At 42.7% G+C, this 17,011-nt stretch overlaps 1 protein-coding gene across 6 annotated transcripts in view; it reads right to left on the bottom strand.

Annotated features, from left to right (window-relative positions):
- LOC102796478 (LIM and calponin homology domains-containing protein 1-like) overlaps nucleotides 1-17,011 on the bottom strand; it is a 31,157-nt gene that overhangs the window by 7,324 nt on the left and 6,822 nt on the right. For 2 of the 6 annotated variants that reach the window (XM_006796077.3, XM_006796079.3), the window contains exons 2-20: nucleotides 14,825-14,895; nucleotides 14,644-14,713; nucleotides 14,448-14,554; nucleotides 14,320-14,350; nucleotides 14,113-14,223; nucleotides 13,552-13,679; nucleotides 12,845-12,915; nucleotides 11,202-11,403; nucleotides 10,845-11,045; nucleotides 10,070-10,378; nucleotides 9,636-9,905; nucleotides 7,312-7,569; nucleotides 5,787-6,149; nucleotides 5,343-5,651; nucleotides 2,873-3,232; nucleotides 2,570-2,608; nucleotides 1,114-1,243; nucleotides 879-1,036; nucleotides 117-765 (exon numbers count right to left, since the gene is read on the bottom strand). In XM_006796077.3, coding sequence (XP_006796140.2) covers nucleotides 117-765; nucleotides 879-1,036; nucleotides 1,114-1,243; nucleotides 2,570-2,608; nucleotides 2,873-3,232; nucleotides 5,343-5,651; nucleotides 5,787-6,149; nucleotides 7,312-7,569; nucleotides 9,636-9,905; nucleotides 10,070-10,378; nucleotides 10,845-11,045; nucleotides 11,202-11,403; nucleotides 12,845-12,915; nucleotides 13,552-13,679; nucleotides 14,113-14,223; nucleotides 14,320-14,350; nucleotides 14,448-14,554; nucleotides 14,644-14,713; nucleotides 14,825-14,895 — 3,837 coding nt within the window. The remainder of the gene's footprint in view (nucleotides 1-116; nucleotides 766-878; nucleotides 1,037-1,113; nucleotides 1,244-2,569; nucleotides 2,609-2,872; nucleotides 3,233-5,342; nucleotides 5,652-5,786; nucleotides 6,150-7,311; nucleotides 7,570-9,635; nucleotides 9,906-10,069; nucleotides 10,379-10,844; nucleotides 11,046-11,201; nucleotides 11,404-12,844; nucleotides 12,916-13,551; nucleotides 13,680-14,112; nucleotides 14,224-14,319; nucleotides 14,351-14,447; nucleotides 14,555-14,643; nucleotides 14,714-14,824; nucleotides 14,896-17,011) is intronic. The other 4 variants (XM_006796078.3, XM_035910093.2, XM_035910092.2 and 1 more) reach the window with 4 other exon arrangements.

The raw sequence follows: 17,011 nt of genomic DNA, 5'->3' as shown, positions 1-17,011 counted from the left end.
TTACAAAAGGTTTTGATGAGCAAGAGGAAAATAATAAAACTTAACCCATAACCCTAAAAGCTACAAACAACACAGGCACCAGCTATCAGACAATCCTGATGGATCTGAGTCATTACCTTAATAGGTTTGTGCCCAGGGAGGACGGCCCCAGGCTGGCAGTAGGGTTTGGCTGCCAGCAGGGGGATGGGCCTGGAGGACACAGATGGTGGGGAGGGGAGAGCGTTTGCCGACTGTGTGGGGTGAGGCTGCCCTTGCGCACTCTGAGGTGAAGTGTGTTTTGTCTGAGGCTGTGGATCTCCTATGATCGCAGCCTGTTGCGCAGTCGGAGACTCCATTAGTTGGGTCTGGAGTTCATTAAACTCCAGAGACTGAGGTGACACACTCTGTGAGTCTGTGACTGTAGACAGAGGACTGGTTGGACTGCTTGGTGTTAGAGGGCTGGTGGCTAATTTTTCTTGCTGATCTGCTGTGTCTGTCTCTATCTCTTCAGGTTTCGTGTGCTCCTGATTTGTAACTACATGTGATTCTGGTTGGCGCAGAGGCTCTGACATCTCAGCGTTATTAACAGGTGATTCTGGCTTCTGCTCTTTGTCCAGCTCATTTAGTTCATTTTTGGGTGTGGAGGTGGATCTGGGTAGTTTTAGGCTGTCCAGTACTGCATCACTGATGGTGAAGCGGAGAGCATAGCGCTGCAAAACCAAGGCTGCCTCCTCTGGAGTCGCTGCGCTTCTGTAGGCTTCACACAGATCTGCTTCTCTGCGCTCCCTAAAAAGAGCAGCAACACAAAGCATTTGTCCAAAGGTAGAAATACTGTCACGACACTAAATAAAGTATGTTTGTAAGGAAAGCAAGAAAAATGGTCTCTGTATAATCCTTACTTCTCCTCTACGATCTCTTTATAAGTCTTAATGCTCTTCCTCTTATTGCCGTCACGTCCCTCCCCCTTCATCCTCTTTTCTATTCTCTTCCTCTCCTCCTCCTTTCTGATTAGATCCTGTGACGCGCTGCGGCGGCGATTCTTCCAGCGAGCCAGGTCCTGTCACAAGTTCACATCATTAATATGTGGTTCTTATTTTTCCCAATGCACCCTAAATGCTTCCTCACATCTCTCACATCTTGCCAGTGGTCCTCATCCTCCAGAAAGTTGTTGTACTGCTCGTGCATGTGTTCATGTCGTGATTGGCTCAGCGACGGTAAGTGTCCCTCCTCCTCCTCATTAAGCATGTCACCCATACTCACACTCCTAGAAAAACGAAAGCTATAGTGTTACTTTAGATAAATCCCTAAAACGTCACAGTTAATCATTTTGCCTTATTTGGCTCTGAAAAACCCCTCCAGCAAATTTAATCTATTATTTGCATTTAGTGACATCAACGTGTGTATAACACAGAGCCTAAAATAACACCCAAGCACTAGTCTAAAACAACACATAGTCCATGATAAAAAAAAAGCATCAAAAACAGGAAAAAAAAGTCTTGAAAATAAATGCAACTGCGATTTTTTTCTATAAATAAACACAAACACAGAGAAAGACATGCACAACCAACAACTGTCCACTAAGAATACAAACTGCTCTCCTTAACCTTCTTTGCTACTTTGACAGAAGTTAGAAATAAATGTTGTTTTTTTTTTGTTGTTTTTTTTAAATATTGTTCACGGTAACAACCTTTCTTTTTAAAGTCTGGATAATGTCCATATGTCCTATTCTGGATCTGGGTTCTTTTGGTTCAAGGATGAATATATTATTTATACATGAAAAAAAAAAACAAATACAGCATGATGGAAAAAATGTAATAAAATCAATCTTTCTGTATATTAGTTGTGTATGTGTTGCCTCAACACAGTAACATTAGCAAAGACATGTTACTGCTTCTGCAAACTAATCACGAACCAGCTAATAAACTGAGCAAACACAACCACAGACTGTATATAAAAGATGGACATGGCTTCTAGGTTTAAAACCTGCACTCCTGTTAACACCAGCAAATGCTGTGGATGGAAAAAGAGGCTTCCAGTTGTACACGGTAAAATAGAAAACGGCTGTGCTTCGTTTCTTCGTGACCTTTCCTGATGAATTTATGGGCTCACTTCCTGGTTTCAAGTGTGTTATGGGCCTCGGTAGACTGAGAAGCTGGTATAAACCCAGCTTCTCAGCCAGCTCAGCTACTTCTTCCTCATTGAGTACAGTTTTGAAACATCAAGATAGTGTTTGGCAAAAATGCTCATCTCCAAGCATATGGGACTTACTAACTAACCATACTAACCAGTGAGTGTGGCACAGTGGCTGTGTCCATCTTTTATATACAGTCTATGAACATAAGCTAAGAAACACAGTCATTCAAGTTTGCAATGTAGTACAATCTGATGAAGGAGTCTATGTTGATGTGTAGTTTCATATGTAAGAGCAATCAATGGAAACCAAAAGCCTGACTCTATTGATGAATTAAAACGTATCAAAGCACATTATTGTGAGCATATTTTTGGATTCTACTCATGAACTGTGGCATGTGTAGTGTGTCCATATTGTTATCATGCATGTGCTCATCCAGATTCACAGATAAACACTTACTCGGTGTCCTCAGACATAAAAGCAACACGTCGGCTCATCCTAAAACGGCAAGTAAATGAGAGGAAAGAGCAGGTGAGGGTATGGGTAGGAGCGGGGTTTGCAGGCGCCCTAAATGCACACAATATTTTTCAAAGCTAGCAATTTAACGTGTGAATCGCTAACAGAGGGAAATGTTTTGCTTTGCACATCTGAACAAAATCATAACAAATAAAACCTGCTAGAAAAGCAGAGCAACGATCCCATTCATCAAATCTGGGAGGGGGAGTGATAACACATGCACAAAAAGCTTAACAGTTATCTCACATCATTGGAGGAAGCTCGTCGTCCTCCAGCCAGAAGGGTTTCTTTCGAGGTTTCTCATTTACATCCTTCTTTCTCTCCTCCACCTCAGCTTTTTCCTCAACTCTCTCCTCCACTTTCTGCTTTTCCAGCCCTGACTTTACACAACAGACTTGTGCAGGACCAAGACTGGGTGCAGGCACGAGTGAAGGAGAAAAGAGGGGTTCAGCAGTAACTGTGGCAGAGGTATTAGGGACCATCGCACCTCCGCTTTCTTGCTTTTCCTCCTTTTCCTCACGCCTTTCTCTCAGCACTGCAAACGTGGGACTGGTTGGAGCTTTGGAGGGCAGGGCCTGTGGCTCTGCTACCACAGCAACAATACTGCTGGAACAGCAACCCAGTGACAAGGCCAATATTAACAGAAAATATGCTTATAGGGGAAATTAAAACTGCATCACTGAAGACTGAAAGCTGATCCACTCTGGGTCTGTTACAGCCTGCTATGAGATCACTGAGCGGGGATGGTTAGACAGTGCTTAAAGAGTCGGGTCACCCAAACGACATAATAATGCTTTTCTTGTCAACTTTTTATCTGATCTACTGTAAGTTCAACTCTGCTGTTGAACCAAGAAGGTGGAGTGTGAGTTTTTAGACTGTTTCATCAGGGGGACTAAAACAGCTCACTGATTCATTTTAAAGTCACACTGTATTACACTAGATGCTCTCTGTAGTAGCTACCAAGTCTCTTGCTGTTAAAGGGGTGTTCTTCCTTCATACGGTTGCCAAGTGCTTGCTTATAGAGGATTGTTGCAGTTCTCTGCAGTTGAAAAACTGAACTGAGCAGATTATTTCCAATTTCATTGTACTACTGTACTATGTATGACTGTGCAATGACAATAAAGAGTTATCTTATCTTATCTTATCTTATCTTGGCTCCATAATGATGTGGCTTAGTTTACATATTAACCTAAGAAGAAAAAGATCCCTGATTTCATTCTGGAAGACACAAATCCCTTTGGGGTTGTGTTCAGAAAGGCATTACGTCATTGGTGTAAAAATCTGCCAGATAAAATATGTGGAGCTACCTGCTGTACAGACCCCTAAGGAACACCTGAAAGCATCTTTCTTTATTGGAAATTGTACAATGATACAAATGTCATTATCAACAAAACAACCAGACTACCAGAACAATATATTTAGAGGGTGATGCAGAAGATTTAGGTAATTATTTGTAATGATGGTAATTGGATATTGAACATGGCACACAGGTAAATCTTGCTTCTACATGTTATATCATCTTGTAAAATGATACTTTTGCATCATTTCACTTTATTAAGATTCTATTTATGTTCACAAAACATGAACGTGACATATTATGAGATATATGATATATTATAATGCCATCATGTTGCATGGCAACCACCTAACAATGGACTAGAACAGTGGTCCCAACCCCCGGGCCTCGGACCGGTACCGGTCCGTGAGTCGTTTGGTACCGGGCCAAGAGAGTTGAGGCTCAGGTGTGAAATGTATAGTTTTCAGGGTTTTTATCGGTTTTCAGCGTTATTTTGTTATCGTTTTTATCGTTTACTCGGTATTCCTTGGTCTTTTCACGTGTGTTATGAATAAATTTTCTTTTTTTTGGTACCGGTCCTTAAAGGCCGGTCCATGAAAATATTGTCGGGCATAAACCGGTCTGTGGTGCAAAAAAGGTTCGGGACCACTGGACTAGAAGGATCTGAGCATTACTGGGGACCCAAAAATGGACTAATTACTATAAGTAATCACACTCTCTTAGAGTGATGAAATATATTGGTTTGCCAACAGCATGAAAATAATAAACAGTACTGCAGCATGGGTAAGTACTAGTTTACATAAATAGGCAAAGCTTTCTGGCAGTTTTATAGATTTGGAGAATTTTTATAATTTGCATAAATGTGTTTCTCATCCCTAAAGCCAGATCTCTGCCAAAGACAGATTAAGTATTTATAGACTTTTTCAAGTTTACCTTTTTACATAATTAGGGTGACCCAACCTTTAAGAGTTTCAACCTCTTCAGACTGAAACAGCAGCCATTTATGTGATTCAGCCGTGATTCATAGCCAACAGTCCTTTACACAACAACGACAAAAGTCACGCCAAACAAAGCCTACGTTAGATGTCACGACAAAACATTCAACCACATTAGTTCAACCAAAGCACAAATGAGCCAAACCACGTGGGAAACAGCTGCAAGAATCCGACCACAGCAGCAAATCAAAGTCAACCAATCCTTTCATATGAATGAATGAACATCACACTCCACGCTGCAGGCATTCAGAAACACTCACAGCAACAACGCAGGCAAGTCGGGACTGTAATTCACCCAGGACACATGCTAATGTTAGTACTTGAAGATGTAAAGTAAACATCATTAAACCTTAATCCTTGCCAGTAAACACTCTTTGTTAGTTGCAGTAGTTCACAAGTGCCACGATTTCTTTTCATTAAATACCTTTCACCCTCCTTCTTTTCTGTCAGCTTAGGCCTGCTGTGGAGCTGCTTCATAGCAGACACTGGACTGATGTTATACTTCACTGATCCAGGTACAGGCAGGAACTGATTTCTTTTAGCTGTGCTTGCTTTTTGGAACGACCCCGTCCTTCGAGCCATCATATCATCTTTCTCCGGGTCAGGCGCAGGCACATTTTCACCACACTCATCCTCATTATCACCGTATTCCCACTCTCCCTGAGACGCTGATCGTATCACTGTTGTCTCGACCTGCTGTTGAGGTGCTTCCATGGGCTGCTGGTGCTCCACTCTGTGACAAAAAGTCTTTTAACTGAAAGAACTAAACACCAAGTTTTAGAACCTCTTTTATGATGCAAACAACACCCGAGCTTGTTAGTTGCATCTGCACCCTGTTAGACACACTCCAGATCACAGCTCAGCCCACCTGACGTCCAGTTTCTTGCTCCTGTCTGCCTGCACTTTCTTCTTGTTCTGCGGAGCAGCGTCTGTGGTTACCTCCCCCTGTGTGCAGCGTTTGGAGGCAGGCAGAGGTAGGAAGCGGTTGTAAGTCACTGTAGAGGTGATTTGTTTATGGAAAACTCCCGTCCTCCTTGCCATCATGTCGTCTTTCTGAAGATCTGGGACTCTCCCCTCTTCTTCTTCCTCCTCCTCCTCTTCCTCTGTTCTCCCCTCATATTGAGCCAGGCAGGCATCAATCTCAGCGGGAGTAGGAGCGGCCTTGGTGGTCCAGGGTAGGAGGTCATCAGAGGGAGAGGTAGTTTGATTGGGGTTGGCTCCAACTACCTGGCTGTTGGAGTATTGCATAAAGGCTCAAACTACAGCAGCAAAAAACAGGTCACGTGCACCTGCAGATGACCCAGATATGGCCACAAAGCCCAGGCATCGACATGCAGAAAAGTACAGCAGCAAGAGCACAGACCAGAGAAAATATCAACATTCAAGATTTAGGGGGAAAAAGCACACAAACGTGACAAAGGTACAAAACTAAGATATTCAAGAGGAGTTTTAGTTATTATTATTATTATCATCTTGTACATTTGTATGTTCATGGCTGACGTATTGTGATAATCTCCCCCTTGGATATTAATGGCCAGAAAAGTGCACAACATCAACAGATGTTCAATTGATGATGAAAAATAAAACACTTTGTTTCATATTTTCATTTTCTATTTTATTATACATCTGTATAATAATATAATTAATTGGGACAAAAATAGACTGAGCATCAAATTCTAGTCCTTGAATGTGAGCAAATGTTTGTTCCAGGTTCGAAGTGACCATCTCAACGTGTTCGAGAAACATGATGAGACATCGCTGAGTCAACACCCTGACAAAACTGGTCAAAATTTGCTCATTAATGAAGTGAGGCCATGACTTTTCTTAATAACTAAATCATTTGGCTTTCATAAATCAGATTTAAGGATAAATCTGCGACAGGGTTTTTCCTGCATATAACAAATTCTGACAGCCTCTTAGAGAGAATGTAGTCAGAGCCAAAGGAAAATCCCTTCAGTTTGTATTTTTTGTTTTCGTGACTGCATTTAATTAAGCACATTTCTATTCATCACATGCTCATAAGCAACAGGAACTTTACTACATGTATGTGATAGTGCTTGTGTACATGGTCTTCTATTAAAGGCTCATTCTGAACCAGGAAAAACCCCTACAGCTGACGTATGAGCTGCCCGGCAGATTTATCAAGCTCCGTTTGCTGCAGTATTTACTACATGCATGTGTGTGTGTCAGTGTGTAGGCTTTCCTTGCCCATTAAAACTAAAAGCAAATCAGGACATTGCAGCAAAGACCATTCAAACTACCTATTATACAAATTCAAGTAGGAGCAATGCAACAAGTGATGCAGCACAAAAGCTTCCCTGGTGCGGTCCATACTAATGCAAGCGACTTGGAATTCAAACCACTAAGTTGCCTCTGTTTGGCCGCGTCCATACCTGCGTTCCCGCTCTGAAAGCTGGGAGCCCAGGCCAATGGTAGGCATGGCTACAGTTGCCTTGGAAAGGAGTCGTCTAAGTAACTCCGTCTCCTCGCCTTCACTCGACATGACTGTGTCTATTGGCTGCTCGATCTCAGTCACGCCCCCAAAGGTCACAACTTTGCCTTGACCTCGTCCAGCCTTTGCTGATCCGCTGAAGGGACCTCCATAATTTTTCACCAGGCAGGCCTGACACACGGGGCCTGGGCTAGTATCACTGTACATACAGTCTCACAAATTAAGACCCACAGCCACAAACACACACACACACAACACCAGCAACACCACAAGCAGGGGGAAAAGAAATAATGAGCAACTACAGACGGAGGATGAGACTGTGAAAACAAAAGAAGGATTACATGGAAATGTTGAGTCAGATAGTGAGGATGGATGCACAAAAGAGGACAAAGCATGGAATTTTATATCCAAATTACTCAAACACTCATGTTCGCACACAGACACAGACACACACACACACACACACACACAGTAAGCATTTGATCTATTCTAGGTGGTCACATTTTCTGCTCACTGCTGCTCCTCTGGGAACACAAAAAAGTCTTTATCCTATCTAATGACATCAGCACAGGCGGAGAAAAACAAAGCCAAGCAGTGCTCGCAGCCAACAGTCGCCTCTTTTTTAGTCTCACACATGGTCTCATACACACCGGCCAATTCCCTGCTCCCTTTCAAGTCCTGTCAAAGAAGACTGAAGAGGACTGAAGTGCACAATGATGAGGAGAACAAACAGCAGGCGAGAACACAGGGGGACAACAGAGACGAGGGAAGAAGGGAAAGTCCAGAGAGATGTAATTTAAAATTACTCTAAATATCTAACAGTAAGAGATTGTTGGGAGGGCTACAAACTTTATTTAATTTAAAGGCTTAACTAGTGACAGCTCACGTTGTTGATGATTATTTAATTGTTCGTAAATGTAATAAATGTGACTATGATACGCAAACGTCTGTCTGTTTGCTTGTTTGTCCGCAAACTCCTCCTAGACCATTAGGAGTTGAGCCACTAAACTTGGTACACAGATACATTTAGGCCCCTGAAAGTTTTTATCTATATCAGATACTATGATGTCATCGTGTTGTCTAACAACCACCTAGCAAAAGGCTAAAGGGACATTTTTTTCCCTTGCATAAACACTGAAAAACACTTCTAAGCCTAATGTTTTTAAACTTTTATTAATGTGATTAAATATGTCACTTTGCCAACAGCACGAATGAGCCAAATAGTACCATGGCACAGGTGTGTAGTAAAATTAGTGTTTGACATTTTGAGAACTATGCTCACTTGCCAGGAACAAGATCCAAAAACTGATACCACTGTGGTGTAAGGTTATTGTTGTTGACCAAAACTTAAAACTTAGTGTGAATTTTTTTAAAACCTAAATCAAAATAAGTAAAAACATGCTTTAAAAAATGAAAACAAACAGAAATGCTATTGTGCCAAAAAAATAATATTATAGAAATATGTCTTCAGAGGAGGCTTTGTTACATATGCTTATTGAGACTATGACGTCTACAACACAAGGTTTGTACTACAATACCTGTTCTGAACTTCTTGTCCTGACAAATCCCCTTATCAACTAAAATAATCAAAGTGACACTAAAACTAATAAAAGATCAACTGTAACAAAACATTTTATACAATAAAAAGCTGAAGTAGCTGAAACAAAGCTACTCTGAAACTTTTTAAACTATTTTTAAAACTCATACCTATCTCATTTATTATCATTTATTATCTCATTTAACAATCAAGTCTGAAACAAAATCTCTGAATTTTCCTCTGGCTGTTTAACGGGCTGTACGTGTTGGTTTTTTTACAACAATTATTTATTCTAAAGTTATAATTGCACTTGTGTTTTTGTTATTTGGGTTTTAGATAGCTGAATATTCACTTTATTTAAATTCTATAGAAAGCATCTCATTTTCAGTTTCATTATCCTCCACCTTTTTGATAACATTTCCAATTAAAACACCAGACGTGATACTCTTCTGTGTCACACCCTGCTGGGGGTTTTAAAGTGGCTGACACAAACTGAATCTATATTGCTTCAGCTAAAAAAGGAATTAAACACTTCTTTATATGAGAACTGCTTACCAATAAATAGTTTGCTGATCTGATGAAGACTAAAATAAAACAAGAAACAAACACACCCACCCACACCACCCATTCTCTTGTCACCTCTTAAAGATCACACACTTTGCATACAGCAGCATTTACATGCATTGTCTTGCGTGTTTGCTGAAACAGACTGTGTGTGTTTTGGGCACCTTGGTTCACTCATCCTGAGTCTCTCCCACTTCTGCATATCTGCCTGGCTCATGGAGGAAGACACAAAGCTGACCGAGGCGTCCCTGTGAGGGAGGGGCCTACTCTGAGCCCGTCTACGAGCCAGGTCGTCCTTCTGCTTATTAGGCATCGCTTTAACCTTCCCCTCGTGTCCCTCGTCCTCCTCATCCTCCTCTTCCTCGTGGCAAGAGGGAGAGTTTAGGAAGGGGTTGTCTTTGCGTGTAATGATGTCAGCAACCGCCTCCTTCTCACTGTCCAACCACAGAGCCAGTACAGCAGCATCACACGGCACACATCAAAGTGGAGCGCAACACATCAAACCACAAGTGACCGCAACAGGCAAAGAAAGAGTGAGAAGAACGTTTAGAGGTGAGCGAGAGGAAATGGAGTCAAAACAACACCACGCTTTGCTAACCTGATCTCCTTCTCCTGAAGCATTTGCTGCGAGGCTCGTCTGATGCCCTCCCAGCGCTCTCTGTCTTTATCGGTACATAAAGGAGGAGGGATGAACTGGTGCACTTTGGGTGCGACTGTGCCACGATGAGCTCGCCTGGACGCCAAGTCATCCTTCCGGACATCTGGAACTTTCCGCACCGCTGCTTCCTCTTCCCCATCAGAGGGGGAATCCCACACAGACTTCTGGGAGCTCAAAAAGTCGTTATCACAGCGGAGGATGATGTTCGGAGATGGTGACCTCGGTTCCTTTTCCTCCGTTTCGGGAGGGCTGGGGTTAGAGATGGGGTAGTGCAGCGAGGCAGTTTCAGAGGATAGTAATGTGCGGGTTTTGATTGACATGCGCCCAAACGGTTGTTAGTCCAGGTCAGTAGTCAGATGTGTCTTTATGTGTTTTAGAAACACAATGACACATGACACAACCACACAGAATTCCCATCAGCTGAAACCTCTATCACAACAAAACGTGACATGGCTTAACTCCTCCTATATGTCTCTTCTCCATAAAACCAGCAATGACAAATCAGTTAGTTCACAGTCACAACAGACATCAGTGGGCTATCACACAAACATTCTCCTTAAAGTAGCAAGACAGTTACAGGCAGACAGCATCACTAAGCCAAAGGTTCATCCAGAGCACCTGTTTCTACCATCAGAAGTTCATGTTAGTGCATGTAAACAAAACCGTTTCTCCACCACAGCAGAGGCAGGAGTTCTCATGCCCATCCTTCCCTGACCTGCTGTAGCGAACGACAGCAGGAAGAACTTTAATTCCCGCCTTCTCCAGCTTCTGCATCCTCCTCTGCTCCAACACTTCCTGGGTGACCACTTCCTCTTCCTGTTTTTCCCCATTGTTCTCAGGTGCCCAAGTGACAGTCTTGGAGGTTTTGTGGAGGAGTGTAATTTTTTTGCATTGATCTGCAGTAGCTTGTGGCTGACTGAGGAATGGCAGGAAGATTTTAAAAAGCACATTTGTGTTTTTTGTGTTTTTACCTCTTTTTTCACCTCGGTTTTTGTTTTTCCACTGTGACACTTGTATTGCTTTGGAAATCATTTAAAGCCAAATAATTTATTTTTAATATGTTGCTCATTACCTCCGCTGCTCTCTCTCTTCCGTATGTGGTTTTCGCCGTGGAGTTGGGATGTAGGAGGTGGCGTTGGTTCGGTTAGGAAGAAACTGGTTAAAGGGGACAGAACTTCTTGCTTCTTTGCTGGAAGTCCTTCTGGCCAACATGTCGTCCTTCCGCACATCTGGCTTCCTGTTGGGGGCATCGGCCTCCGAGTCGCTGCCTCGCCCTGGGCAACAAAGAGCAACAGAGCATTACAGAGAAAATAATGCTGAAGGTCATGCAGTTACTTCAAATTAGGCCTTCGATATAACACATAGAGACATACAAGACCCAGTTTTCACTGACACTGAGATGCACTGTAGTTGACTCTTATCAGGAGAAGAGAAACGACATTTAAATGCAGCCAATACATTTTAAAGGCCACTTCAGTTCCTCCTGGTAGCTTAAAAAAGACTCATCAGATTCTTACATAGCAGGAGTTTGCCTCCCAGACTGCAATCTAAGATGTGATTAATGTTGTTAAAAGGATGTATTTCAACGCAAACCATCTTTTCCTAAACTTGCTCGAGCAGAGCTATTTCTCAAATCTAACCAAACTGCAACGGAAAACTGAAAATAACATCAAAGAAAAGGAATGCCTTCTGCCTCAAAGCCCTGACAGCAAATATATCTCCCACTAGCCCAACCAGCCTTCATTCACAAAAAGTGACTGAAGGCAGTGACAATCCCCTTTAGCATGAATCCTGTTTGTCAACAAGTTTGACAGGCTCCAGATAACTAATTTGCACATTAACAACCACAATAAGTGCAGGATCAAGATAATGAGATTAGTACCAATTATTTATACCAGGTGCAAACACCCACGGATGAGATGTCATTACCCAGCTGAAGCACTCAGACACAGATCACATGGTAATTCTTTGTGTAAACGTTCTTTCTAAATGTTGCCAAAGAAACAGTAACACTGTATTTTTTTATTACTTGTGACATTATGATTATAGATACTTTTAAGCATTTTATCAATTTATAACAACATCACAAAGTCCTTTCTAGTCCTACCTCCGTGACCTAAAGGAAATGTAGGGAATAAGGCTATTTGTGGTTTGGGGGTAGTGTTTTTCTTGTAACCCTGCTGAGCATACGGTACATTATAGTGTCGACATAAAAGACACAAACAGGATGTCTGCAATACCCCCTCCCTCCATCACACACACACACATGGCGTGTGACAGGCAGGATGTTAACCTCAGCCTGTGTCTTTTCACAGGTCCAAACCTCTAGAGACTGCTACTGAGACCAACAGCTGCTGCATCTGGGATCCAAAACACACACATACATGCACGCACACAAACACACACAGGCTGTAATATTCAGCTGTTGCCCTCAGCCAGTCTGACCAGTCGCACTATATGAAGGTTAAACAACCAGCATGCTGTCGAACAGCAGTGAGTCTAATTCTGGACGAGCAGATTTGTATTTAAAGGAATGCTGTAGTTGAGTATTTGGGTATCTACACTTTTGCAGTTTTCCTTTGAGAGTCATTTGGGAGCTCTGCAGGCCATCAGCTTAGCAACAAAGGCTTGACACAGTAGAAGTGGTGAGAAGCAAACAGCTCTCTGAAAATATAAAAACAGGATCCACTTCAGAGGCATTTCATCAGAACTGACCGTCGCTGTTTCCTCGATTCACGACGTCGGGAGAAGGGCTGTGCTGCGAGCGTGAGCCAAAGGAATCCAGACTGGCAAGAACAAAAGGACACATACCAGAATACATTAGACATGATGTAACTGAAGTCACTGATGGGACACTTGTTTGAACACAAATGGAGGTCAAAAGCTGTACAATTCAGGGTAGACCAGGGGTGTCAAACATAAGGCTTGGGGCCCAGAGTTGGCCTGGCAAAGATAAAAGCAGTGCAGTGCACTCTTCTGATACACTCTAACATCAGAACAAAAACTGTGTGCCGGATGCTTCATGGCATGGGTTTCTGCGGGCTGAGCAGCTCTTGTAGGTGTGATGTGTAGATGGACCATTACTTTTGTCCATATTTAGATCCATGCCCCCCGCCTCCATTTAAAAATAAGGTGTGAACACCTGGTGGGAAGGGAACCTGTTCTTTCTCTGTGACATCATACAGAACAAAGCGAAAAACTCTGTATGAATGTCGAGAGCAGTCTGAAACCTGAGCAACAGCCTCGCAGGGATTACTTATACATACACTGACCTTTTTATTATAAACTTTGGCCATGCCTAATATAAGCATCTGCCATCGTTGGGAAATTAGGAATAGCATAATAGGTCCATTTTAAATACCCTTGTGCCTGCAACAGCAAATTATACAGCATGTTCAGGAGTGTTGACAGATGTGTCTCACCTGTCTAGGGAGTTGTCTCGAGTGTGCCGTGGTGGAGAAAGGGACTCACTCCTCTCAGAGTCCCAGCAGTCATAACCGCTGTCTCTAACACTGCGCTTCTGTGAACTGTCTCCTCCTTCCTCGCTCTCCTGCACATACATCAGGTTAAGTAAATTAAGTAAGTAAAATTGTATTTGTAAAGCTAAAACATAAAAAAGACGAGTTTTTAGCTGTTTTTAAAAGACACCACTGAGTCCACAGATCTCAAGTTAATGGTATCTCAGGTTAATATGCAGTCGACTGTGTGAAGCAGGAGCAATGCATGAAGAAGCTCAGTTATGGGTCGTCAAGTCTAAGAAGCAAAAACTAGAAAAGGGTATTTTATTTAAACAGACTTGATTCAATGGAGTCCACAGATCCAGTCTGAACAATTTTTCATATCCTGTCTGCAGGTGTTGTTGTGTAACAAAAACAAACCCATCTCCTGTTTCCCATCTCGGACACCCCAACAAAGACAGGAAACTAACAGGTCCATCCCCCACACCATCTGCCCTTTCTGTACCTCGCTGTGATTTCACTCACCAACTTCATCTGAGCAAGAAGCCCCTCGAACTCCTTGAGGTTTAGAGTAGGCCCAGTATAGGAAGCACAGCCACTGGCAGCTTTCCCCAACCAGTACACTGTGTTCAGCACCTGAGAGACACAGCCACGGGGGTTTAGGGTATATTTATAAATGCCAAACAGATTAATACTCAAGCTAATGAAAGAAAAAAAATGATAACAACTCACATTCTTTAGTTTGCGGTTGCAGTCTGAGTCCCTAACAAGAGAGAAGAATATTACTATTGCATGTTACTCTGCTACAGTAAAAAACAAACAAACCCACAAACCACACATTTGCACATTCACTCATTTACTTGAGGTTAGCTCGTATGGAAGTGTCCTGCAGGTCCCCTGGGTCAAACAGCTGGGCGCCCTTCAGGCCCAACTCCTCGCAGCCACGCAGAAAGACTGACAGGTTATCCTGGAGGAGACAGCGACAGCCGGTCAGTTCATCACTTGAACAGGGGTGATTTACAGAGATCAGTGTCACACTGGAGAGTGTCTCCTTACCAGCCCGGCGATGGGGGTGGGCAGCCTGTTGATCTTCTTGACGAGTCCTGGTTTGATCGCACTTAGGAGCCTGTGTAGAGGAGGAGGAGAGGCCGAGATTTATTGAGTCTTATGGGAGTTTGTGCATGTTAGTGATGCTTGAGACATCAAAAAGTGATATGAAGTTAGGTCAAAGGCTTACTCGCATAACAGGATGCCGTTCTCCAACGCACTGCGGAAGTCCTTGTCTCCAAAGCTCTTCCCGGTTACAGCCTGTGGAAGAAGGACAGGAAAACACAGATGTAAAGGTGGTGGATGGGGACACAGAGAGTGTAGCTCTTTGCATAAAATGGGTGAATATTTCTTTAAAATATCACAGAATAAATAAAACACCTGTGGATTGTTCTGTATGATCAGTTAAAACAGGCCAAAACTCATCAACATGTTCTATTTACAACATTATATAACACAGAAAAAGAGACTGGTATTCTATTACTGTTGGTAGAATTAATCAGCAAATATTTTTCAGCTCTTTGGTTAGAATAAACAAGCACTGATTAGCATTAAGATGCTAATGTGAATGATATCTCTGCTTTACCACCACTTGTCAGATCAGATCACTATCTGGTCTTTCTTCAGCCCACACATAAACCCTGTGTAATGGGGCGGCCTGTTACCACCCGCTCATTCAAGAAATTGTCTCTGGAGGCTAACGGGTGTCTTAGGGAGTGTTTCAAGTGCACAGACTGGAGTGTGCTGCTGGAGTCACAGGATAACAACATAGATGTGGACAATGACAGCAGGATGGACACCATCAGGGACTACATTAGCTTTTGTAGGCATGCTGTGGCTCCAGTTAGAAACATGTGGCTGCTTTCCCAATAAATAAATAAATCCTGGATCATGAAAAAGCTCCTTAACTAGAAAAAAAAACAGGCATTCGAAGAGGAGGACAAGGAGAAGCTCAGGTGTCTGGAGTGGGAACTGAAGAGGAGCCTGAAGCAGCCAAAGGAAAGTGGTCCTGGAATAGTGGAAAACATCCTCTCTCAAACCGGCGCTCAGAGTATATTGACCAGTTGAGAAAAATATATTACCTTAACCTACCAAATTATAAAGACCCTGGAGTGTCTGGCCCTCCCCCTCATGAGTCTAGGCTTCGTGTCCAGGACCCCTCCAGTTTTTGTCACCAGGACCACATTGTATGCAGTCCTTTACCTGCTGCACAGGACCTACACACACCTAGAGAGCCAGGATGCATGTGAGAATCTAGTGTATTGATTTCTCTAGTGTTTTGGACAAACTCCAGCCTCTCATATTGGAGGGGTTGGGTGTGAATCCCTTCCTGATGTCCTGGGTAACAAACCTCAGTTTGTCAGGCTGGTGAACTGTGTCTCTGGGACGGTGAGGTGTGATACAGCGGGCGCACAGTGGCCTGTTTTAGCACCATTCATGTTAACACTATAAACAGCGGACTTTAAATACATGCAAAAATACTGTTATGACACAGTTATTGTGACATGAATCAGTAGTGGACAAGAGCACTAATACAGGAACCTTGGTGAGGCCTTTAAGGACTGATGCAGTAGGAGCTGCCTCCCACTTAACACAACTAAAACCAAGGAGATGGTGATTGATTTCAGTAGAGCTAGAGCATCCCATCTGCCAGTCTCCATACAAGGCAAGGACAGGTCCTATTGGATGGCAAGTTGGACTGGTCGCTGAACACCAATGCTCTCTACAGGAAGAGACAGAGCCACCTCTTCTTCCCACTGAGACAGCTGGATAAGCTGGTGGAAAAAGCCAACTCTCTGTTTGGCAGAAGGCTGGACTCAATTTTTTACAAGTGCTCTTTAAATGATCATAACTCTCATTCAAATGTTTTCATAAAGAAGAGAACACGAGCTTTACATGAATATTTGGTTTATCATGGTAGCACAAGGCATTCATGAGATAACGCTATCTGAACACAGACAGAAAAAATCAGCTCCACAAAGATTTTATCATGCACGAGTCACAATACCGTGTTCTTCAACTGTTTTGGGCTAGAGAGAAAATTTAAATGGCTCCCGAATGATGAGAATTTTTTGGTAAATTTGCAGCAAAATTGATAAAATATGTCCATTAGGCCTGTATGAAACTGTGGTGAAGAAACTGAAACCTATAATGGACAACAGTGGACACTCTCTGGGAAGTGGAGCCACCTAAAACATCATCTCACACTCGTACACATTCTGCCTCCTGCATCAACCTGGATGGACTGCACCTCCTGTTTTTATCACAATTTCTTAAATTATTTTACACATCTAATCATTTTATGGTTATGACTGGAAGGATGATTGTTTCTTTAAAATGAGCTCCTAGGTATATGGATTTCCCCTTGGCGATAAAT

Source organism: Neolamprologus brichardi, chromosome 6 (assembly GCF_056152115.1).
Source record: "Neolamprologus brichardi isolate AB-2024 chromosome 6, ASM5615211v1, whole genome shotgun sequence".
Classification (NCBI taxonomy): domain Eukaryota; kingdom Metazoa; phylum Chordata; class Actinopteri; order Cichliformes; family Cichlidae; genus Neolamprologus; species Neolamprologus brichardi.
This window is presented reverse-complemented; position numbering and strand designations above follow the sequence as displayed.